Source organism: Ovis aries, chromosome 3 (genome assembly GCF_016772045.2).
Source record: "Ovis aries strain OAR_USU_Benz2616 breed Rambouillet chromosome 3, ARS-UI_Ramb_v3.0, whole genome shotgun sequence".
Lineage (NCBI taxonomy): Eukaryota > Metazoa > Chordata > Mammalia > Artiodactyla > Bovidae > Ovis > Ovis aries.
In genome coordinates this window covers 12,812,795-12,837,687 of record NC_056056.1, presented here as the reverse complement: position 1 = coordinate 12,837,687, position 24,893 = coordinate 12,812,795, and the positions used below count along the sequence as shown (strand labels likewise).

Sequence of the window (24,893 nt, the reverse complement as noted above, 5' to 3'; positions counted from 1 at the left end):
ATACACGGAAGAATTGTAGAGAAAAGATCTTTACGACCCAGATAATCACAATGGTGTGATCACTCATCTAGAGCCAGACATCCTGGAATGTGAAGTCAAGTGGGCCTTACAAAGCATCACTACGAACAAAGCTAGTGGAGGTGATGAATTCCAGTTGAGCTCTTTCAAATCCTGAAAGATGATGCTGTGAAAGTGCTACACTCAATATGCCAGCAAATTTGGAAAACTCAGCAGGGGCCACAGGACTGGAAAAGGTCAGTTTTCATTCTAATCCCAAAGAAAGCCAATGCCAAAGAATGCTCAAACTACCACACAATTGCACCCATCTCACACGCTAGTAATGCTCAACATTCTCCAAGCCAGGCTTCAACAATACGTGAACCATGAACTTCCTGATGTTCAAGCTGGTTTTAGAAAAGGCAGAGGAACCAGAGATCAAATTGCCAACATCCGCTGGATCATGGAAAAAGCAAGAGAGTTCCAGAAAAACATCTATTTCTGCTTTATTGACTATGCCAAAGCCTTTGACTGTGTGGATCACAAGAAACTGTGGAACATTCTGAAAGAGATGGGAATACAGACCACCTGACCTGCCTCTTGAGAAATCTGTATGCAGGTCAGGAAGCAACAGTTAGAACTGGACGTGGAACAACAGACTGGTTCCAAATAGGAAAAAGGAGTACGTCAAGGCTGTATATTGTCACCCTGCTTATTTAACTTATATGTAGAGTACATCATGAGAAACGCTGGGCTGGAGGGAAGCACAAGCTGGAATCAAGATTGCCGGGAGAAATATCAATAACCTCAGATATGCAGATGATACCACCCTTATGGCAGAAAGTGAAGAGGAACTAAAAAGCCTCTTGATGAAAGTGAAAGAGGAGAGTGAAAAAGTTGGCTTAAAGCTCAACATTCAGAAAACGAAGATCATGGCATCCGGTCCCATCACTTCATGGGGAAACAGTGGAGACAGTGTCAGACTTTATTTTGGGGGGCTCCAAAATCACTGCAGATGGTGACTGCAGCCATGAAATTAAAAGACGCTTACTCCTTGGAAGGAAAGTTATGACCAATCTAGATAGCATCTTCAAAAGCAGAGACGTTACTTTGCCGACTAAGATCCGTCTAGCCAAGGCTATGGTTTTTCCAGTGGTCATGTATGGATGTGAGAGTTGGACTGTGAAGAAAGCTGAGCGCTGAAGAATTGATGCTTTTGAACTGTGGTGTTGGAGAAGACTCTTGAGGGTCCCTTGGACTGCAAGGAGATCCAACCAGTCCATCCTGAAGGAGATTAGCCCTGGGGTTTCTTTGGAAGGAATGATGCTAAAGCTGAAACTCCAATACTTTGGCCACCTCATGAGAAGAGTTGACTCATTGGAAAATACCCTGATACTGGGAAGGATTGGGGGCAGGAGGAGAAGGGGACAACGGAGGATGAGATGGCTGGATGGCATCACTGACTCGATGGACACGAGTCTGAGTGAACTCTGAGAGTTCGTGGTGGACAGAGGCCTGGCGTGCTGCGATTCACGGGGTTGAAAAGAGTTGGACACGACTCAGCGACTGAACTGAACTGAACTGATCCCTAGTCCTTAACATACATTTACCAGTTACCCAATAGCATCCGAGTGAAGATTTGATATAACCAAAGTCAACATAACCAAGACTGAACTCCTGATCTTCTTACCTAAACCTGACTGACCTGCACCCTTGTCTAAGTTGATGGTAACTTCTCTTTCCAGGTACTCAGGCCCCAAAACTCAAGAATCACACTTGACTCAGATCTTTGTCTCATGCCCCTCATCCAATAATTTAGGAAACCCTTTTGACTCTACCTCAAAAATCATCCAGACTATCTACTTTGCACTACCTCCACTGCTACTAACCCTGTCTAGTTAGCCCATTAACCAATACCCTGGTCCCCACCCTGCCCTTCTGCACTGAATTCTCAACAGAGCAGCTAGGGTGACCCTTTCACCGTTAGTCAGATCATGTCAATTCTCTGCTCAAAACCCTAGAGTAATTCCCCAATTTCACTCAGAGTAAAAGTTCAAGTCTTTAAAAAGGGCTGCAAGTCTGTACATCATCTGGTCTCCCCATTTCTTTTCTTCTACCCCATAATGCTTTCATCTAACCCATACCCTCACACACTCTGCTCCAGGCACACTTTCCTGTTGTTGTTCTTTGAAGACAATACACATGTCTTAGGGACTTTGCTATTTCCTCTGCCTGGAACAGTCTTTTCCCAGGAACCTACATGGTTAACTGCTTCATCTCTTTCATCTCAAGTTCAGAAGCTACCATCTTAACAAGGTCTACACTAATCACCTTGTTTAAAATTGCAATCCACCTTTTTCCCCCTCACTATGACATTTCTGATCCATTTAACTGCACTGCTTTCTTTCGACAGCAAATATCACTTATAATATACTATACAATGTTTTTACTATACTTGTTTATTATACTTTTTCTAAAACGTAAGTGCTATAAAGGCAGACATTTTAACTACATGTTTTTAGTAAGCGCCTGGTACTGAGTACATGCTCTTTAAGTATCTGCTCCATGAATGAATGAGGTAGATAGGATATACTTCTCAAGGAAGTCACTAGGTCCAAAATATCCAACAGTGCAAAACATAGAGCACATGCAAAATAAATATTTCATTAGTTCATTCACTCATCTTTGTATTACATCTACGACCTGCTAGTTACTGAAGATGCAGTGATAAAACAGAATTCCATTTCTGTCACAGCACTTACTGAACTTCTTTGCCCATCTAATCAATGGACTGTGGGGTACAGGAAGACCCTAGCCACTGTAAGTGCTCCTAAAATTTAATGAACGACTGAATAAATACATGAAATTGTCTTAGTAGGATTCATTAAAGCTAATATTCTGCTATAGCACCATTAGTTTAACATAAACAATGTATAAATCTCAACATATCTGATGAATTCTTAAATTAATAGCAATACTATCTTCAAAAAATATATAACGTTCTCAGTCAACAAGATGTCCATGTTCTCTCCAAGCAATCTCATTTTTCAAAACGAAAAATCATTTAACAGAGTATCAACATCAAGTATTTCAAAGTTAATGTATTACCAAGGCCTACTCACCCATAAAAATACTCACCTTTACCTCCACTTAGTGGTTTCAAGTAGAGCGCCAAATCTTCAACACATTTCTTTGCAACCTCATAGTGTTTGTTCTCACCTAAATTACTTAACTTTACTGACTGATGATCTGGTACCTAAAAACAAAACAAAACAAAAAAAAAACTGAAGAAATACATTCCTCTAATTCATGCAATTGTTAACTTTACATTTCATGATAATCTTGGTGAGCATAAACTTCTAATACAGACACATCAAACAAGTTTAAGTAAAATTAAAGCCAAGTACCTAGCCAGACTGCTTTCTAAAACCAAAGATATCACACTTAACAATATGAGTTGGGTGAATTACTGAGAGGGAAAAAAAGGTGGTAACTAACTGTACTGTATCCATGTTATTCCTTGGGGATAACAATGCTATAACTCAGAAAAGTGCTAACATTAGGAGAGGCTATAGAAAGTCATACAGGTTCTCTGTGTACTGCTTCTTGCAATTAAAAAAAAAAGGCATTTCAAAATAAAAAGTAGGAAAAAAGGGAGAACGTTCCCCCCTTAACACCTTCTTCCCACATAACTTACTATATTTTTTATGATCTGCCCCACCTTGTTCTCAGAGAAAGGTCAAAGCTTGGGTAAACTGTTGGTCAGCTCTTTAATTTCTACAAGTAATCTTTAATACATTATTTAACTGTTCCAAGTCATGGTTTCTCTACCTGCAATATGAAGATGAAAATCCCTATCTAATTGTGCCATTTGAAAACTCAGTTCAATCCAACAAGTATTTATATTCATGGAGTGCTTACCATGTGGCAAGCAGTTTTAGGCACTAGGCATCTATTAGTGAGCAAAACAGGCAAAACACTTCTTGCCATAGCTTACATTTTAGTAAAGAGAACACATGGCTGATAAATAAAAACAATTAAATAGCATGATAGAAGATGATCAGTAAAAGTTATACAGCAAAGATAAGGAGGATTTTAGAGTATTGGAGGGGGACTGCAATTTGAACAAGGGTGGTCAGGATAGGCTTCCTTGTGAATCTTGACATCTGAATAAAGAAATGAGTATCTTAGTCAAAACAGCACTCAGTGCAAAAGCCCTCAGTTGGGAATATGTTTGGTGTATCTAACAATATGTTTGGTGTATCTGGTTAGTAGGCCAGAGTAGCTTAAGCAGAAAGACTGAGGATAGTACAGGAGCTGAGGCTAAAAATGTAATGGAAGTCACGTAAAGACCTGCAAGGTAATTTAAGGACCAACTGAGAGAACATTTTTAAGTAAAAGAAAAACACAATGTCTGACCTATACGCCATGTGCTTAGTCGTTCACTCGTGTCCAAATCTTTGCAACCCCAAGCACTGTAGCCCACCAGGCCCTTCTGTCCATGGGGATCCTCTAGGCAGGAATACTGGAGTGGGTTGCCATGCCCTCCTCCAGGGGATCTTCACAACCTAGGGATCGAATCCAGGTCTCCCACACTGCAGGCGGATACCATCTGAGCCACCAAGGAAGCCCAAGAATGCTGGAGTGGGTAGCCTATCCCTTCTCCAGGGGAACTTCCCAACCCAGGAATTGAATCGGGTCTCCTGAATTGCAGGTGGATTCTTTACCAAGGAAGCTCCACCTGATCTATAGCAGATGCTAAATAAATGATAGCTTAGTCTTATTACATATAATCTACAGTATTTTAATTGGATCTAAGATGCCACTGCCTGCAAGAGGCACCATTATTTTATGCACCCTTAAGAAAAAAATTGCTAATTGAATTATGACACATTGTTGAATATAGATTCGTCTTGATTTCACAGAGTCTAACTGGATTATAAACAGTGAAAAGAAACTGCTTTAAAAGAAAAACCTCAACTATCAAGACACTAAAAGAATGGAGTATTTTAATTCACAGAATTTTCTAAGAAGTGATTAATCAGAAAAATCCTTACTTTCTTGCTTTCAAATGTAGTACTAAAATTGTAGTATTAAAATATGTAGTACATGATGTACAGAATTTCATCTTCCTCCTCACCTGTAAAATGGGAATAATAACTACCTGAAGAGCTATGACAAGATAATAATAGATGTGGACTGTTTACCAGCATACCTAAAACGAAGTAAGCCCTTATTAAATAGAAATTATTATAAATCTAGGGTCTTGCTGATTCAGTAAAATGATAAATAAGAAATGTTATTTTTATAGCATATGCACATAAGCAGAAACTGCAGAATTTGTTACTGACACTCTAAAAATTAGTTTTTTATATATCCATCTTATATATGTATATATACCTATATAGATCTATTTTCTTATTATAACATCATCCTAAAAGTCAAGCGAAGTTTTAAGGAAAATCAAAAAACCTCCACTTAAGGGTTCTATCTAGATGGTTGATCTCCAGCTAAAGCTTTGATTATATTTCTTTTCCTATCACCTAATGACTAAATATTTATACATGCTTGTACAAAAATGTTTCTTATCCACCAAAATCACTTAAAAACATTAAGTGTTGACCACAGTAGTGAATACAAAGACATATATAACTAAATGGAATTTCTAGTTTTGCATAAAGATTTATGACATTATCTAAAGAAAATCACTTATGGAATAATGCAAATCAGGTATGCGGAGTATTTTTTATGCCTTGAATATCCCTAAACATATTTTGTATCCCATAATGAACAAAGTTCTATAATTATTACTTATATCAAATAAGTAAAATCCTGAAAGGTTACCTGGGCTCCAACTAACTGGAGAAGTGCGAAGTTGACAGGAAGCACATCAATGTCTGTGTTGATGGCAGTCTGGTCAAAAGGACAAGCTTTTCGGTGAAGTTTATTCAAGCAGGTCTTGCAAACAGTGTGTGAACAACCTAAACTGATGGGTTTGTGCACGTTCTCATCAAATTCATTATAGCAGATTGGACAGGACAGAAATTCTGTCCATTGAGCTGCCTGCACAGGCATTGTGGAAGCTGGATGCTCGGGTTAGCAGTCTAGCAGATCATTATTTTGCTGTGTAGTGTTTTGTAAGCTGGAAATGGACAAAAGTAAGAATTAACCACATATTCATCATTCACCTTTCAAGGGTTAACTGCTTAAGTTAACCATCACAGCTTCAAAATGTAAAAAAACACTTCTGAACAATTCGATACACTTTTCACATCTTTTCTTTACATCTATTTGCTGGATTAATTAAATTTCTGAAAACTTTGTGGCTAGAAACAGTATCCTAACAGTGTTCCTTTCAACTAAACATATTTATATCAGTTGCTCATCAAAGCTTCCATGTATTTTTCTTAATGACATCAAACAAGCAGATTAACTTTCTATTAATACAGTTTCATTTTTAGAATTTCATTTCGTAAAAATGAAATTTTAAAATTTTAGAATTTTTTAGAATTTTTACTATTTCATTTTTAGAATTAATTTTTTAAAGTGTTTCCTTTGGATATCTACTACCACCAAATGTATTATGATCCAAGAGTTAGTGAACTCTGGAAGTATTGATCCAAACACAATCACAATGAGTCAGGAGTGAAGGAACAGCTTTGCCACCTGAATGACCAAATCAGTTGAGGATTCAAGTCGGCAGCTTCGCAAAAGAGGAACTCTCTGGTAAGGACTTCACTATGAGGCTAAGGCACTAAAAAAGTATGAAAGAAAACTGTAATGACAAAGTTGTTTGTCCACAAATGAATAATGCCAACCTTAAAATAATAGTACCAAAGTTAAAAAAAAAAAAAAAAAAAGAAGAAATGACAAATCTTGAATTGAATGTGAAGTGAAGTGGCTCAGTCATGTCCAACTCTTTGCGACCCCATGGACTGTACCCTACCAGGCTCCGGCGTCCATAGAATTTTTCAGGCAAGAATACTGGAGTGGGTTGCCATTTCCTTCTCCAGGAAATCTTCTCAACCCAGGGATCGAACCCAGGTCTCCCCCACTGCAGGCAAACGCTTTACTGTCTATGAGCCACCAGGGAAGCCTGGTGAATTGAAAGTAGTTCCCTATATTTTTGACAAAACATACCATTCAGTGATACACACACACACACACACACACACACACACACACACACAAAACCAAAAACCATCAGGTCTAAGGAGCAAGATGTAGAAGAATAAAATAAATTCTTATCTAATAATTCTAAGTAGAAAAACAGCAAAATACAGTTGACCCTTGAACAACATAGGCTTGAACTACCCAGGTCTACTTACACATAGGTATTTTTCAACAGTAAATACTCAGTACTACATAGTACATCGTTGACTAAATCCACAAATGCAGAGGAACCACAGATAGGATGGACAAATATAATTTATATGTGGATTAATCCCAACATTATTCAAGGGTCAACTGCATAAATTTCTACCTTTATATATGCATATGATTAAAAGGTACATGGGGGAAAAATGACAGTGATTCTTTTCTTATTCCTAAGATTAAAATGTTCTATAATTTTTAATAAACTAAAATATTCAGTATCAAAACATCTAATTTAAAATCTTTAGATATCTAACTTGAACACTACATTCACAAGTTTTCTTCATCTTCCAATTCAAAACTTATATAAGTCTGACAGAGGCTCTCTGGTGAACAAGAAATCTAGGTATTTAGGGCAATTAAACAGCCAATACTTTTATTCCATAAGAATGTTTACCAACACAAATATATGAGTACCACAAAAATTATGTTTAAAAATGTAATAAGATTCAGGATAGAAAAGTATGTAACTGATTCTCAAATAACCCCACGCCCAAATGAAGTATTCTATTAATCTTTATTGTGCCTTTTATGTTCACAAAAACTAAGGTTTTAAAATGTATCTTGGTAAAAATGAAAGACCGAAGTTGCCAAGTAAAAAGCCCCCTACACAAACTTTTCCTCAAACAGCTCCAATGTAAAGTATATAATAACTTTATTTTCAAACTAGCCAAATTTTGCAAGTTATATTTATTTTACACATTACACTCTCACATTTCCACATCTATCAATGTCGTCAACCTTAAAAACAGTTTGCTTTCAACTTTAGAGAAGAGGACTAAGCAGGTGAACACATCACACCTTGAAACCATTCTCAACATTTTTAACGTTCAGTGTTCTGGACTGTGCAACTGTACAAGGAAAAGCCCTGTAAGGAAGGATGAATTTTATGTTAAATCTAGTACTGAGAGTCCTAATCTAGCTAATGACTTGAACTGATAAAATGTTTATCAAAGCAAGTCACTGCATCTATTTTCTTCATAATGACCACCTGTTTGGAAATGTTAATTCTGTGGGTTAGGGTATCATGGGCCACTGGGTAATAGGAAACTAGCAGCAAATACTCTTTCCTTATTTAGTTTTCCAAGATTATCCTGAAATGCTTTACATTAAAGTTAATGGGGGGGGGGCGGTGAAAAGCCATTAACTTTGAACTGAATTAACAATGCCATTTTCACCTACTAATTTTCAAGTGTTTCAAATTATTCCAGAATACCCTTTATAGTTTTATAATATCCCATATGTGTTACTAGGTTTAAGAACACCAGATGTTTTCATATAATACTGAAAAATTTAATTTCTAGTAAAAATCAAATTAATATCTTTGAAAGAAAAAGAAAAAAATATGCCAAATTCTCTTCTGTTATATGTCAGATTTTAACTTTCTGACAGAAAAATTAAAACTGAACTTTCCTTATAAGAAATGATTTGACCTTTTAAAATGTTTTTCCTCAGTACCACTGTAAATATATTCTAGATGCCTTGATTACAATAGACAAAATTTTGTCTAAAACACTAAAATGTTTAGTGATGACAAAACTGGCTTTTCATTCCTTTCAAAAGCACTTAGTAAATGTCTACCTAGAAAATATTTTTATAATTATCAAAAATGATAAAGAGCCTACTGTTTTTACAATTTTTTAATAGACTTAAATTCATTACAATTTATTTTTTTAAAGTATCTAAATGAACCATGACAAGCTAAGATATACATAGCAATTTATTTGAATCTATGGAAATTTAAATTGCTAATAACATTTATATTTAATAGTGAAGTAAGTATCCATCCTAAAGATACTCCCCAAACACCTCAAATTGAGATAAGTGAAGTCGCTCAGTCGTGCCCAACTCTTTGCGACCCCATGGACTGTAGCCTACCAGGCTCCTTTGTCCATGGGATTTTCCAAGCAATAGTACTGGAGTGGATTGCCATTTCCTTCTCCAGGGGATCTTCCCGACCCAGGGATCGAACCCAGGTCTCCCGCATTTTAGACAGACGCTTTATCGTCTAAGAGATAAAATAGCTTTAAAAGCCCATACCTCTAGACATATAAAGGGACTACTTAATAAAAACAAGTTAAATTCAAATTAAACTATTTGTATTAATTTCAGTTACTAAAACTGAAGGAGAATAACAAGATAAAGCCTAGGAGTGAGAAACACTGAGAGAGACCTTAAATGAATTTTTACTCAAGTTTTCAGGCTATAAGTTCCCTTGCTATGAATATAAACTCATAAAAAAGGAAGAATAATAGACATTTCTTGTATGGTGCAAATTAGAAATTGTTTTATTAAAAACGAACTGCTTATCAGCTAAATACTTTCATTTTCTGTTACTAGTCTACCATGATGTCATACAAGTAGTCCAGGACTATGAAACTCGATTTTAAAATACCAGGTTAAGGTTTATGCCTCATTCACTACTGTATAATAAAAAAATAAAGCATTTTACAATTCTCTTTATCATGATGTAAACATTAGGGCTCAGGTCTGTTAATTAACAATTTCATTGTTTTCATTTTAGTTCACCCATGTGAGAAATTTAAGTTGCTTTAATGGACTGTAACAGCACTTCTCAATTCAGAAACCTTAAAAACAGGAGTTCTGGACTTAAAAAATTATATTTAAAGCATCATAGGTACAATTTAGATCTTACTCCATAAAACTAACAAAACCAATGAAAATAATCTCTAAGTTCTAAAACTCAGCATTCAAACATACGAAAAGAACTGAAAAAAAGGAACTGAATTACCATTTTAAAGACTGCTATTATATGTGCTTTAGTGTATGTTAGAAAAGACATGACCCAAGTTTTACTTCTAAAATCCACTATGTTATTGAACTCAGTTTTTTAATAAGTATGACACTTCATTTTCAATGCCTTCTATTAGAACAGTAAAGGGATAATTTTCTATTTTAATTAATATAACCAATAAAGTTTTACTACTTTAGTCATGACAACTTGAAAAATACTTTCTTGAGACAGAACTTACTCCCTTATGCCTATTAAACAATGACCACCGTATAACTTTACTCATCACATCATCAAAGTCTTTAGCCTTTTGGTTATTCTGATTATAAGAAGATAATCTACCAGGAAATTTTTGGCTTTCATGTGTCTACTTCTATTCAGATGATTTATTTCTTGGAAGAGTAGGGATACTCTAGAACAGTACTGTCCAGTAGAAATATAATGTGAGTCACAAGTAACTTAAAATATCTAGTAGTCACAATAAGGCAGGGAAAAACACGTGAAATTAATTTTAATGATAATTTATTTAACCCAATTTATCCAAAATATCATTTCAACATGTAATCAATGTAAGAAATTATAAATTCTTTTTATTTTTTGGACTAAGTCTCAAAACCTAACATGTATTTTACATTTATGGCACATCTCAATTCACACCAGCCACATTTCAAGTGCTCAAGTGCCACATGTAGCTATTAGCTAGTACTGGACAGTGCGACTCTAGAGTACTTACAAAGTAATAATCAAAACTAACTTTTATCAAAAATGTGAGGTTAAAGCAATATCTACACTTAGGAAGGTTTTCATAAAACTAGAAAACTTGAGGATCATAAAGATGTTACTTAACATTCATGAGGCTAGGTTTACAACATTATTCTAAATTTTCAGCTAGCTTTATTTTACTAGATGCTTCCATTTTCCCATCAACAGAAAATGAAACTTCAATCTATTTCAAACAAAACTATAAACAAGTACTTATTATAATGAGATCTGATTGTAAGTTTATTTAGCCTTCTTTGATATTGCATACAATGCAAAAGTTGTTATTCCCGAATATAAAATTCCATGGGAACAAAAATGCTTTCCCTCCCAAAAGAATTTTTTTTTTCACTTTCTCAAACTGGAATACACAGCAAATTACAAAAGCACAAAGTGAAATAATTAAACATATGAACAAAGGACATAAGTCTTACATGTCAGGTTAACCCAACAGTAATAATAGATTAAGAATAACTCAAAGAATCCACTAATGAACATGACTGCAATTAAGTTCTCAAATAGGTGCACATTTGAATTATAAGATCTGCTTTTTTATAAACATGTCTAAAATATATGTTTAATATTTTATCCTTCCACCTATTTTCCAAACTCTAAAAACTTGGAAAACGTCAATTTCCAAATCAACAAAAATGGCAATACTGAAAGATGGTCTTTGACAGGATGCAATGGCATCGACTTCTTCAAGAACTGAATGTGGAAGTAAACAACATAAGAAAAGGATGTTATGCTAGAACAGTGGTGTAGCTCTTTACACAGATTTTTAAAAATCCATGAACTTGTCTTACTGTTTCAAGAACCCACAACTAAATTTGTATGCTTAACTATAAACAGGCTGCACAAAAGCTAACTAAAATATTTCTTTCTCTGCTTTCGAGTGTATCAATTTAGTGTAGCAACATTAACTTTCTCAGGTTACTCAAAAGTTCCTACCGGAACTTAAAAGTTTGACAAATACAAAAATGGAAAAAAGATTACTTAAACACTTTAGGTGGGATACAAAGTCATTCTAATCACAGCTAGTGGGAGGAGAACAGGAATTAAAAAGAAGGGGCCTAGCTAAGGGGAGAATAGGAATTAAAAGGGAACCTAGGTGGTTATTTAAAAAAAAAAAAAAAAAGGAGGGTAGGAATCATGAAATGAGATCTACTTTATGTCAGTGATTATTTGAGACTATTTTGATGTCAAGGTTCTGTCTGCCGGTATCTTAAACTGTTCTGTGATTCCAAGGATGGAAATGACAGCTACCTACCCCCATCTTCTCCCTTCCTGAAAGCTAAGAACAGAGAAAAGTAGAGCTGCTTCAGAGAAACAAAGATGCTTTCTACCATTCTTCTAAGATGGTGGAAGAGTCTCCTTAAGAGGCTTCCCCAAGAAGGAAAAATGAACAGGGAAAGAAGAAAACCATAGCAGAATTCCCTGGCTGTTTCATGCCATTGCTCCGTCACCACCACTCTGCAACCACTCAGGTCGGGCCCTCTCCCTCCCAGGAGGTTAAGCCCTCCCAGGGCATTGTTTGGCCGGGGTCCCTATTTAACACTCAGTCGCTTCCACCATCCCTGCATCTCGGGAAGCCCCAGGGCAGAGAGCCGAAAAGCTAGGAGAGGACTTGGTTTCGAGGACCACCTCCAACCCCACTCTTACTAACTGGTGTAGAGAAGGGAGAAAGAAGCCTGCCCTTCGCTTGGATGGGTTCCTTAGGGGCTGAAGCGTCCCCCCGGCCGCTGTCGAAGGGAGGTGGCCATTTGCGCCAGGCGCTAGGTACTAAAAAGCCCTACCGGGGCGAGGGGCCTCCTCCGGCCCGGGACTCCGGGCCCCGTCCGGGTGTCAGGTGCGGCCCTCAGTTACCAACCCTCGGAGCATCGGAGACAACAACACAGAGGCCACGGGTTGAGACCAGTCTCCCGCCCGACCGCCGGGGACCGAGGACCCGGACTGGGGCCCGAGCCGCATCGTGCCCGCCCCCGCCCTACCTGAGGGGGCCCGGGTGGGGTCGCTAAGGGCCGCTCCCGGGGGCCCCGCGACCGCGCGGCTCGGCGACGGAGGCGCCTCGTCTCGCCGGGGCAGAGCTCGGCGGCGGCTTCACGACCTCAAACTCCATCGGGAGCTACAGGGACAGCCCCGTTGGCGGCGGCGGAGGCCGCGACGGGGCCTCCTCCTCCTCCCTCCGCCTCCGCCTCCTTCTCCTCCTCCCCCTCCTCACCACGGAGGCGGACCTGGAGGGATCCCGACCTAGCTCTCGCGAGAAGATACTCCCCACCTCACGCGAGATCACGCATGACCGGGAGTTGGGGAGGTGGAAGAGAACAGTAGCAACCCCCGCCACCTGGACTGCGCATCCGCTTTCCTCTTGTCGACTGAACCACCCCTATCACGTGACCAGAGAACCCTGGAGGACTGTGGGAGGTGTTGTTAGGAGACCTGGCAAGCCAAAGGGGTTGATGGGAAACTCTCTGTACATTCATAAACGCCTCGAGCCAGCCTCTAGACTCTGGTTTGAGCCAGAGTCTGACTCACCTTGTGGAAGGTGTGGTATGGATAGAGCATAATCTGATGCATCTATATTGTATTGTACTGACTCTCCCATAATCAAATGCTGACCGAATCCCCCAAGGCGCTGCACCGAAGTGTCAAGCAAGCTCCCTATTTAAAAAATAAAAACAAGCATTCTTTGCCTGGCATAACACCTTATCTCTTTTTTTTAGAGAATTCGGAATCCTTCAGAAGCTGGCAGAAGTCAAAATTCAATCAGATTCTGGCATTACTATCTCAAATATTTGTTGAAGGATTTGTTCATGGTAAACTGTAAGGTAGAATTTATTGTTTTTATAGATGAAGAAGCAGGCTAGGAATAGAGATCAGGGAAATAACATTAATGGACCTGTGGCATTAGTACCATGTGGCAGGTCCTGAGTTAGGTAATAAATATTTTAATCTTACTATTTTGTTTCATGTCATCTAAATATTCCTAAAAGATACAATGTACTCTTACTGTTGAGAAACTGAAAAACAGATTAAGAAAATAGCCGTGAATTTTAATTAAATTTAAGGCACTATACAATGTGAAACCAGACATCCAACAAAAGTGTTTATGGAAGTGAGTTAAGTCGCTCAGTCATGTCCGACTTTTTGCGACCCCATGGACTGTAGCCCACCATGCTCCTCTGTCCATGGGATTTTCCAGGCAAGAGTACTGGAGTGGGTTGGCATTTCCTTCTCCAGAGGATCTTCCTTACCCAGGGATCGAACCCACGTCTCCCGCATTGTAAGCAAGATGCTTTACCGACTGAGCCACCAGGGAAGTCCTATTTATGGAAGTAAATCCCCCACAAATTAGAAGACAGATGGAAAAGAACTTATAAACTATAATGAATTTAAATATATATGCTTATTATTGTCCAAATGACCAAAAAAAATCAGTTTTCAAAAAAATATTGGCCACAACAAAGATTTTCTTACATGCATTTTTATCCCTTTCATTCTCTTCTCTTTATGAAATATATGCCAAACCAAGAGAAAGGTTCCCAACAATGATTCATTTGGTTCACTGTTTTCAACTAGAGATATATATGTACATTTTTTTTTCATGCCACTCATCAGTGGTATGTGATAATGTGGTGAGATTTTTCACAGGTGACCTGATCACAATCAAAATTTCAATTCCAATTCTCCTTCCCTAGCACCACCTACACCTGGTTTATTTTCTCCAATTCCATTTTTAAAATCTGACATAGTATATTGGTTTTAATTATTTGTTTAGTGTCTGTCTACCTCTGAAACGCCAATACTTTGGCCACCTGATGCAAAGAACTGACTCATTGCAAAAGACCCTGATGCTGGGAAAGATTGAGGGCAGGAGGAGAAGGGGACAACAGAGGATAAGATGGTTGGATGACATCACTGACTCAATGGACATGGGTTTAGGTGGACTCCGGGAGCTGGTGATGGACAGGGAGGCCTGGTGTGCTGTGGTTCATGGAGTTGCAAAGAGTCCAACGCGACTGAGCGACTGAACTGAACCTCCAGTACAATATGTTTCATGAGAGTAGGGATTTTGTCTGTATACCTAACTTCTAATACAGGTATACGTTGTAAGGACTAAGTATTTGTTGAATGACTAAATGAATATCCAGGAAAAATAGTTTCCTTCTTTAAAATTCACAGATTAGACAAAAGACAAAGCTTCCCATTCTCATTTCCAGTTTATTATTTCTTATGTAAACATATATACATCCAGGGGAAAAGGGCAAGGATTTTCTTTTACACCAAACTAACAACTGTCTCTCCAAGATCTTTTATACATAAATCCAGTAAATGAAGAAGCTGAACCAAAACACTGCATACTTTTCCCATCATACCAGAAACCACAAAGAACTAAAAGTGAACGTTTTCGATGAATAAATTCAACATTTTATGTTGCCATACTTTACTTTGCATTTTAAAAAATGATTTCATTTTCCTGAAATTGTTTAGATACATCATGCAAGCATACACTCCCCCAGGAATGACCTGAGATCACTCTGTGCTAGTGAACAGGAATAAATAATAATAAATAACAGCCATCACTTTCACAAAACAGCCCTGCCCCCATAAGCAAGTCTCAAAGAGCTTACAAAAAATTTCACAAGAATTTTACAAGGCACACATAAAGCAAAAACATAGTACAACCATTACTTTTTTCAAACATCAAAGATAGATACCAATTTCTAAAAAACAAAAAAGTTTATTTCTATTCTTTTACTCTCCCTCTCATCTCCATCCCTCCCCCACAAAACTTCATTCTAGGAAGCAAAAATAAGAGTACTTTAATCATAAAGTATTTCTGAAAGGAAAATGTTCTCATGCCTAAAAATGGCCAATCATAGGTCAAATGAGAAAGAAAACTGAACATTGTGCTATCAAATTCTCCAGTGGAAGAAAAAGTTTAATTCAGAAAAATTCTCCCTCCAATGGAGTACTCAAGTAGCAACATTCATAAAGACACAAAACTCTCCTCCCTGGCTTTTCCATCTTCTCTGTCCTTAGAAATTCAGGAAGATTTACATATAAAATCAAAGAATTTTAGACCTGGAAATGATCTTACTTTGTCAAAATCGAAGTTGTCATTTTACATATAAACTTATGGAAAGCTCAAGGAGAGGTGACCTGGATGTTATGAAGTTGTTTTTCTTATCCAATATGAGAGCTGGATTATTTAAAATCTTTCCCAGAGTTAAAAATCTATAAAGAATTTATTTTTCACAAAGCATCACAAAAAGGATACTTAACACTTATACAATCAACGTGATTCATCACAAAATACATTAAATGGTACAAAGTATATTACATTTTAAAATGTGAAAGGGCTTCCACAGAAACTAAAGTGAGTGAAGTCACTCAGTTGTGTCCGACTCTTTGTGACCCCATAGACTGTAGCCTACCAGGCTCCTCCATCCATGGGATTTTCCAGGCAAGAGTACTGGAGTGGGTCGCCATTTCCTTCTCCAGAGGATCTTCCCAACCCAGGGATCGAACCCGGGTCTCCCGCATTGTAGGCAGATGCTTTACCGACTGAGCCACAAGGGAAGCCCTGCAGAAACTAAACGTAGCAGAAATTCTATATAAAGCTCAGGTGAGTGGAGGAGGAACAGAACATCTTTAAATAAGATGTATCCAGTCAGGCTTCTTTACTAAAAGTAGTTCCTGTGTTTTAGAAAGTATGATTTGCCCTGCAGTTTGTTTAAATCTTGTTATAACAACAAAACATTTTGTATTACATGCAGACAGGGATATTAGAAAGCCATGTCTCATTGACACCATCTTAATATTACTCTTGATAAAATAACCACACATCCTGGTTTTGCTTTTGGCACATTTCTGAAAATATGGAATAAAACACTTAAGGAGGGCTTCTAATGTAAATTTGTGCTGCATGGTACCCCGCTATACTTCGGGTTGATGTGGAACCCTCCAGGGACCTCAAATCCCAGTATCTGGTCCTCTGCCTCAAGTAAATCAGACGTTGCCATTACTGCTCTGACTTATTCCAGGCCTGAGTGCCTTATCCTCCTCTTCTTATATAGAGGAAAGTTTTTTGGCTGGCGGGACCTGTTTCCTCACCAGGAATTGAACCTAGGCCATAACAGAGCTCAGAATCCTAACCATTCACTAGGCCACCAGGAAACTCCCAGGCGAGCCTGATCTGAAGGGAAGTGTCGGAAACCTCACTTGTTGGTCTCTGTGAGTTTGCTGTGCTGAATCCCTCTTGTGACTGTGGGCAGCAGAGGACTGTCTATTCCACATGGTGAGGTCATCCATGTATGTATAGTTGTGCACAGGAAGGGGTATGTTGATTCTAAGCAATAAACAACATCTTTCAAACTTTCAAGATAAATTTCCAAAGACTCACGTAGCCTATGGAAAAGGAAAAAACTGGAGTCTGGAATGGCTTTTTCTCAGGAACGGTTGACCTTTGAGGACATGGCCATTGAATTCCTTCAAAAGTGGGAATGCCTGGACTCTGCTTAGAGGGCCTTGTACAAGGGTGTGATGGCAGAGACCTGCAGGAACCTGATCTCTGTGGAGATCTTCTGATGATTCTCATGAGGACGACCCCACTATATTCATGGAGCTCCAAGAAATCACAGACAAGTAGTCAAAAGGGAAGAGCCAGATGAGGGAGCGCCTGGCAGTCCTCTCAACTCACGTGACAGAGCTGGAAGAAGATCTGTACACTGCCAGAGAAGACCTCATCAAATCTAAGGAAGTGAGCACAAAACTGCAACGAGGTGTTCCTGAAATTGAGGCTGAAAACCACCAGTTGCAGGAACTCCTGGAACTGGCAGAGCAGAAGCTGCAGCAGACCCTGTGGATAGCAGAGATGCTCCCCAAGGGGGAGGCAGAGTTGGTCAGAGGGTGGCCATGCTCTCCAAAGCAAGGCAGAGAGAAAAAAATGAATGAGGAACATAATAAATGTCTGTTAGAACTGTTGATATGTTTTCAGAATCTAAAAAAAGGCTTCAGCTTTATCTCAAAGAGAGAATGGCGGCTCTGGCAGAGAAGTCTCCTACGAGAAGTGGAAAATACAAAAAGGCAGTTAGAAGAAAGGCAGCATGATAGGGATCAACTAAGACCAAACCTGGAAACCTTGAGAGCTGAACAGGACCAGACGAGGCTTAGGGCTTTCCCTTCACAACCCGACTTGTGCAGGGTCCTAGATGCCAGGTTCCTCATGGCACACAGGCTTGCAGTGTAGACATGCCCCCAGAAAAGCCGACTGGCAGTACTACATGAAAAGCCTTCAAAGCTTACAGTTTCATGAGGTACAGGATGACAGGAAGGCCATAAAGTGTGGAACCTCGGCTCCCTCCTCCCCATGGTCTCTTTAGCTGAATCAGCTGCACAAAGGGGCTCTGCTGGCCACAAGGACCTCAAGGACATGTGTCACTCAAAAGGCTTGCAGGATGGCCCTGAGCAACCCCAGCAATAGTTAACAGCAGCCAGGACTTGCTGCCCAAAGCCCCCAAGAAGAAGGCGTCAAGTCCTCCTATCGGCCTCTAGTCCGGCAAGAAAGAAAAAGGCCAACCTGGACATCTTGGCAAGAAAGTCAAGAGGATATAACTAAGGATTCTGCATGCCACAACCAACACTCCACATGCCACAACTAGGTCTCATGTGCCTCAAATAAGACCAGGTGCAGCCTAAATAAATTAACTTAAAAAAAAAAAAAAAAGAACACGAATAGCTTCAGTTCAATTGCTCAGTCATGTCCTACTCTTTGCAAACCTATGAACCACAGCACACCAGGCGTCCCTGTCCATCAACAACTTCTGGAATTTACCCAAACTCATGTCCATTGAGTCAGTGATGCCAGCCAACCATCTCATCCTCTGTCGTCCCCTTCTCCTCCCGCCTTCAATCTTTCCCCAGCATCAGAGTCTTTTCCAGTGAGTCAGCTCTTCCCACATCAGGTGGCCAAAGTATTGGAGTTACCCAAACCGTTCATCTAGTGATAGTAAGAAAACTAATATATACTGCCAATTCAACATAAAAAAAAAAAAAAAAGGAATGTACTGATACAGCAACATAGATGAATATCAAAGGCATTAAACTTGAGTGACAATAGCATCTCAAAAGGGAACATACTATAAGATTCCATTCATGGTATTTCAGAAAAGGCAAAATTATAAAAATGGAGAACTGGTGCCTGGGTTTAGTGCTAGGAGGAGGAGTGACTACAAAGGCGAAGCATACGGAAGTCTTGGAGGGTGATGGAATGTCCTGCATCCTGATTGCAGTGGTGGCTGCATAACTCTGTACATACAGAAACATTCATAAAACTGTACACCAAAAACAAGTCAATTTTACTGTATGTTAACTAACGAGATAAATTTCAAGAAGAAAACATAACAAATACCTTAGAGCTTCATGCCACTGATATAATTTTACTGGCCACAAAGTTATTAAATGTCACCATATTAAAATCAAGAAACCTGGGCCTAATTAAATCATTCTAAAATATATATACTAACAACTCATGGAAATACTATTGTAAGGAATATTAACTTTATGTATAAGGAAATTCTGCTACTTCCAAGTGAATTTGAATGGTGTTCCTTTACAGTTTAAAACAATAGGTATCATGGTATTTAGTTTAGAATTTCCAATACAATTCATTAAAAAAAATTCACTAGTCCTACCTGTTGTTAAAATGACTAATAATGAATAATAGTATGCTTTAAATTTTTTTCCTCTTCTCAGTATCCTAATTTATTAAAAGTTACGGTATCGTTGGATTGTACACCTATATCCATTATCTAGGGATCTGAAATCAGAATCTGGAAACACTGTTGGATCCTCTGTCAATAGAGTCAAGAATATTTAAGAGGAACACTATTTCTTGAGATAAACCACTGAGATTTATATATAATGCTTGAGACAAGACAGCATCCTATCAGCTTTATCATGTCTCCCACACTTTGGAACTGGTAGTACAAGTTCAGAAAGAATAACACGTGTGCTGCTGCTGCTGCTGCTGCTGCTGCTGCTGCGTTGCTTCAGTCGTGTCCGACCCTGTTCGACCCCATAGACGGCAGCCCACCAGGCTCCCTCGTCCCTGGGATTCTCCAGGCAAGAACAATAGAGTGGGTTGCCATTTCCTTCTCCAATGCATGAAAGTGAAAAGTGAAAGAGAAGTCATAACACGTATAGGTAGACCAAAAATAAGATCTAAAGATGGGGGTTGAAATGCAATATTACAAATGCTGCATTTCTATAAAGACTTGCCCAACAGAATGATATTCAGCTTACATAATAAGGTGTGGTTCTAGTTACAGTAGGTTTTGCTTTTCCAGATCATGCCTGGGTAGTTTTTCACCACTGCTTCTGCCATGGAGAGAGGTTAAATGCTTTTTGAGGGCAGATTTGTGCTTGAAATCCATGTCACAACAGTGGCATTTGTATGGCCGATCCCCACTGTGTATATTCAAGTGGTCCTGAAGTGTGCTTTTCGCAGTAAATGTCTTCAGGCACACAGTACACTGAAAGGGCCGTATGCCCATGTGCCCTCGAATGTGCCTGTTGAGATTTTTCTTTTGTGTAAATGTTTTCCCACACTGTAAGCACAAGAACAACTTATGCATCTTAAGGTGGCGCAGGTAGTTCTCAACATGAAGAAACCCTCGAGGGCACCGGGGGCACTGGTGCCTCAGGGAAAAAGCGTCCTCTAGATTCTGAATCTCATTCACTGGACCATGATTTCCTTCAGTGTTCTCACAAAATAAGCCTTGATCTTGATTCCCAGGAACTTCTGTCACTCTGCTCTCAACTGTAGAATTGATCAGTGAATGCTGTGTTTCTGGGAAATACATGCTTGCTTTTGAAGAGGTACAAGGCTGTGAAAACTTTCCATCTTCTACACCCCCAGTACTGATAGATTCCACATGGAGGATACGAATTTCATTGTCTTTAAAACCCATGTCTACTGAAGACAGCTCTGGTGATCTCATTTCCTCTCTCTCTGCTGTCAAGCTCTCTACTGTAGACTGTAAAATGTTGCTTTCCTCTTCTTTAACATGGAAATCTATGTTTACAGGACTATCTTCTGAAATTTCAATGATCTCACAGTCTTTATCTGAATTTTCATCTTCATTCTTAACATCTGGATCAGAGGATTGACACAGGTCAACATGCTGATTGTTATTTTTCATAGAAAGATCAATTTCCAAATACTTTGACAAAGCTTCTGTGCACTTTTCCACAATGTGAACCATCTGAAGGTAACTGGCAGCAGTCAAATATTTCAAAAGCTCTTTCCTTTTAACTTCAAGTGCTCCAGTGTAGCAAGAGAGCAACAATTTTCTGCCAATTTCTGCACTCTGCAAGATGGTGATTCTGACATGTTTTGACTGCGTGAGTAAAAACTGATCTCTCATAAAGGTGGAGCAAGCAGCTAAAATCACCTTGTGCCCCTGGAACTCAGTGTCATTAATATAAATTGACACATCACAAAATAAATTCTGCTGCCTCAAGAGATTCATTTTCTGCAAGACTACATCTCCTTGTTGTTCAAACTGGAAGTGCAGAACATCAGACTCGGCAGCCATGGTCACAATCTAAGCAAAATAAAACATAAACATGGGTGTAAGGATCGGAGTGGTTTTCCTACATTGTGATAGCAAAAAGAAATCATCCCCAAATCCTAAACCTAAATTAGGTAGAAGATAACTCAAATTCTAATCTGTGTGCTAAGACTGAACCCCTAGGGCAACCACCTCAAAATCCAGAAAAATAAAATGCATTTCTCTATGATCTTGTGGCACATTTTAAAAAATCTGTTCTTACAGCATTTTTTTTTGTTCATTGTTCTACTTTTATTTGTACATTAAACATTTTTCATGGCAGACTGTTTATGTTACATACAGCATTTATTACATGGAATTGTACTCAACAGTTTTTATGCTTTTCTCTTTGGCTAAACTCTATGTGCCTTGTGGACAAGGACATTGTTAGGGGCCACTACTAAGTGGACTTAACAGTTTCCCAAATTAGAATCCTTAATATAATCACCAAACTTCCTAACTCCTCATCACCTGGACCTCCAGGTAAGCAGGTCCTTCCTTCTGCATATCTGGACCACTGCAGCCTCCTTGATGCCAGTCTCCTACATTACAAACTACCCTCCTAAAAGCCATCAGATTTACATCTTTTAGAACTTTTAAAATTTTTGTATTTTTCTTTTCTGCTTTAAATCTTCCATGATTCTCCTCCATCTGCAGGACAGTCTAACCTTCTTAGCAAATACAAGATCCTTCATTATTTGGCCTTCACCAACGTTACGGCTTTACCTTTCCTCAATCTCTTACATTGAAGCTGCTTATATTTAGATTTTCACCACTGCTCAGACAAGAAGACCCAATTACATCTTTGTACGTTATATTCGCGCTTCCAGCTAGTGATCTGGCATAAGGCTCAAATCAAATAAGACTTCTCCTCCCGTCTCCCGACAGAGTCAGTAGTATCCAGAACATCATGAAAAGGAGCCTAGTTCATTTGAGGTCCTGCAGCGAGCATGGTGGCTGGAACAGAGCAGAGGCAGCTGCGGGAATATCTGTTGAACTGAACTCGGATCACACCGGCCTGGATGATCCTCTAGTTCGTGACACAGGTCTTCTCGAGCCAAACCGCCAGGACCAAGGTCCTGACGGCCAAGTGCCTGCAGCAGCATTTCAGCCGCTCCCCGGTCGCGCCTCGCTGCTGCCCTCCTGCTCCCCTGCTTCCGCCTCAGGCTTCCCCACCCGCGAGACTCCAGGGCACTCACTCACCGACTCAGAAACCAGAGTCAAGCTTTCCGCGGTAGCGGCGGCTCCGGCCGGAAGGTGGGGGGGAGGCCAGCCTGGGAGGAAACACATCCGGGGTCAACTAGCTTCGTTCCTCACTGGGGCCCCCTGGGTGTCCCGGAAGGACATCCTGAGACAGTCTTCCTTCCTCACTGCTCCCGCGACTGGGATGACAGACCCCGGAATTCCCTCGAATCCCATCTCTCCTGTCCCACTTTCGGCACTCGAGCCGGTTCGCTCCGTGAGTTCTCAACATCCGAATGGCAAACGGGTTGTGAAGTTGTAGTATAGCGCATCTGTCGGAGTACCCAGCGCAGGGATCCCAGGAGACCCTCCTGGATTATTAGGGACCGGATCCTTTGCTTACCCTCCATATAAAAGGTGGCGGGGAGGGGGGTTGGGAAAAGAGGAGAGTGCTATTGGAATCAGTATTGGAGATTACTTAATTAATGCCCCGTCAGGATTTGGATCCCACCTCACCTGTCAGCTTATGGCTTCCTCACTACAGCCCTACCCTTCTCAGTTCCTTGGGAAACCCAGGTATCTATCTAAACCTCTAACCTGGCTCTTTCGTCCAACATAAGCTATTTCCTCCTCCTGTAATAGAGCCTGGTTCAACAGAGGTTGCTGCGGGCCATTACCACCCCCCAACCCCGTTACCAGGCAACGGTTCAGTTCAGTTCAATTCAGTCGCTCAGTCGTGTCCGACTCTTTGCGACCCCATCAATCGCAGAACGCCAGGCCTCCCTGTCCATCACCAACTCCCGGAGTTCACTCAGACTCGCGTCCATCGAGTCAGTGATGCCATCCAGCCATCTCATCCTCTGTCGTCCCCTTCTCCTCCTGCCCCCAATTCCTCCCAGCATCAGAGACTTTTCCAATGAGTCAGCTCTTCGCATGAGGTGGCCAAAGTACTGGAGTTTCAGCTTGTTACCAGACCGTTAATGGTTGTTCAGCAATTGGTCTGTGCAGGGCAATGCTCCTCCCTAGAACCCCCGACCTGGGGGTGGGGTGGGGTGAGGAGCCTGAGGGGCATTTGGGTTGGGTGCCTGGCTGCCTTAGGGATGAGAACTGGACAGGGTCTGGGGACCTGGCTCTGAGGGAGCAGACAACTGAAATCTGCCTCTCTAGCCAGGACTTGGTCCTCAGATTGTGAAAGTTGTGCCTTGGGACCTTACCCTTTCTTGTCAGAATAGAGAATATTTCCCTGGTGGAGATTTACAGGAACATTGATACCTGACCATGACCAGACCTCCAGAACAAATACACCAGGAAGTCTGCAACAACTAACGTTGTGCCTCTCTCACCTTTCCTATAAAAGGGCTTTGCTGAAAGCTTTTGGGGAGTTTCCCTGATGGGTCAGCTGGTAAAGAATCCGTCTGTAATATGGGAGACCTGAGTTTAGTCCCTAGGTTGGAAAGATCCCCTGGAGAATGGAATGGCAACCCACCCCAGTATTCTGGCATGGAGAATGGAATGGCAACCCACCCCAGTATTCTGGCATGGAGAATGGAATGGCAACCCACCCCAGTATTCTGGCATGGAGAATTCCATGGACAGAGGAGCCTGGTGGGCTACAGCCCATGGGGTCACAAAAACTTGGGACATGACTGAGCAACTTTTACTTTGGGGGAGTTTGGGGGTTTTAAGGCATGAGTCACCCACCTCTTTGCATGGCCCTGCAATAAACTTTTCTCTGTTCCAAACTCCCAACATTTTGGTATTGTCTGGCTTCTCCATGGTGCATGGAGTAACACTACCACTCATCCTTCAAAATCCCATTCATCGTTCATAAATCACATCATCCCTAAAGCCATCTTTAATTGCCCATGAATTACTTTGCTCCCACTTGGGGAACCAGTAAACCCTTTGGCTGCCTTAATGACTGTAATTATCATACCTGTATTGAAATCTATGTCCCACCTGCTGCTGCTGCTGCTAAGTCGCTTCAGTCGTGTCCAACTCTGTGCGACCCCATAGACAGCAGCCCACCAGGCTCCCTGGTCCCTGGGATTCTCCAGGCAAGAACACTGGAGTGGGTTGCCATTTTAGGCAGCGGTATTTAGGACAGTGACTTACTGATCTTTGCATTCCTGGAAGTCTAGCACTTAGTAGGAATCAAGTATTTGCTAAATGAAGGAAACATCTCAACCAATTCTTAAAAGCAGTTGCTCCAT

The 24,893-nt window shown here is 40.2% G+C and overlaps 2 protein-coding genes across 5 annotated transcripts in view; both read right to left on the bottom strand.

The window, feature by feature from the left end:
* Nucleotides 1-13,047, bottom strand: part of RC3H2 (ring finger and CCCH-type domains 2) — a 53,217-nt gene extending 40,170 nt beyond the window's left edge. For all 3 annotated transcript variants that reach the window (XM_027966467.2, XM_027966469.2, XM_027966468.2), the window contains exons 1-3: nucleotides 12,874-13,047; nucleotides 5,842-6,139; nucleotides 3,136-3,253 (exon numbers count right to left, since the gene is read on the bottom strand). In XM_027966467.2, the coding sequence (XP_027822268.1) occupies nucleotides 3,136-3,253; nucleotides 5,842-6,072 (349 nt within the window). In that variant the 5' untranslated portion in view covers nucleotides 6,073-6,139; nucleotides 12,874-13,047. The remainder of the gene's footprint in view (nucleotides 1-3,135; nucleotides 3,254-5,841; nucleotides 6,140-12,873) is intronic.
* A 2,036-nt stretch (nucleotides 13,048-15,083) lies between these two features.
* Nucleotides 15,084-22,774, bottom strand: ZBTB6 (zinc finger and BTB domain containing 6). Of its 2 annotated transcripts, none has more exons than XM_042245735.2 (2): nucleotides 22,225-22,774; nucleotides 15,084-21,492 (listed from the first exon to the last, which is right to left on the bottom strand). In XM_042245735.2, exon 2 carries the CDS (start codon nucleotides 21,481-21,483, stop codon nucleotides 20,209-20,211), a length of 1,275 nt encoding a protein of 424 aa, XP_042101669.1. In that variant the 5' UTR covers nucleotides 21,484-21,492; nucleotides 22,225-22,774; the 3' UTR covers nucleotides 15,084-20,208. The 2 variants fall into 2 exon arrangements, with proteins under 2 accessions (XP_042101669.1, XP_004005704.1); XM_004005655.5 differs by having other exon boundaries at nucleotides 22,702-22,774.
* Nucleotides 22,775-24,893: the final 2,119 nt, after the last annotated feature.

Excerpts from the sequence above, each read along its gene's own strand:
- ZBTB6 (XM_042245735.2), bottom strand. The coding sequence starts at position 21,483 with ATGGCTGCCGAGTCTGATGTTCTGCACTTCCAGTTTGAACAACAAGGA.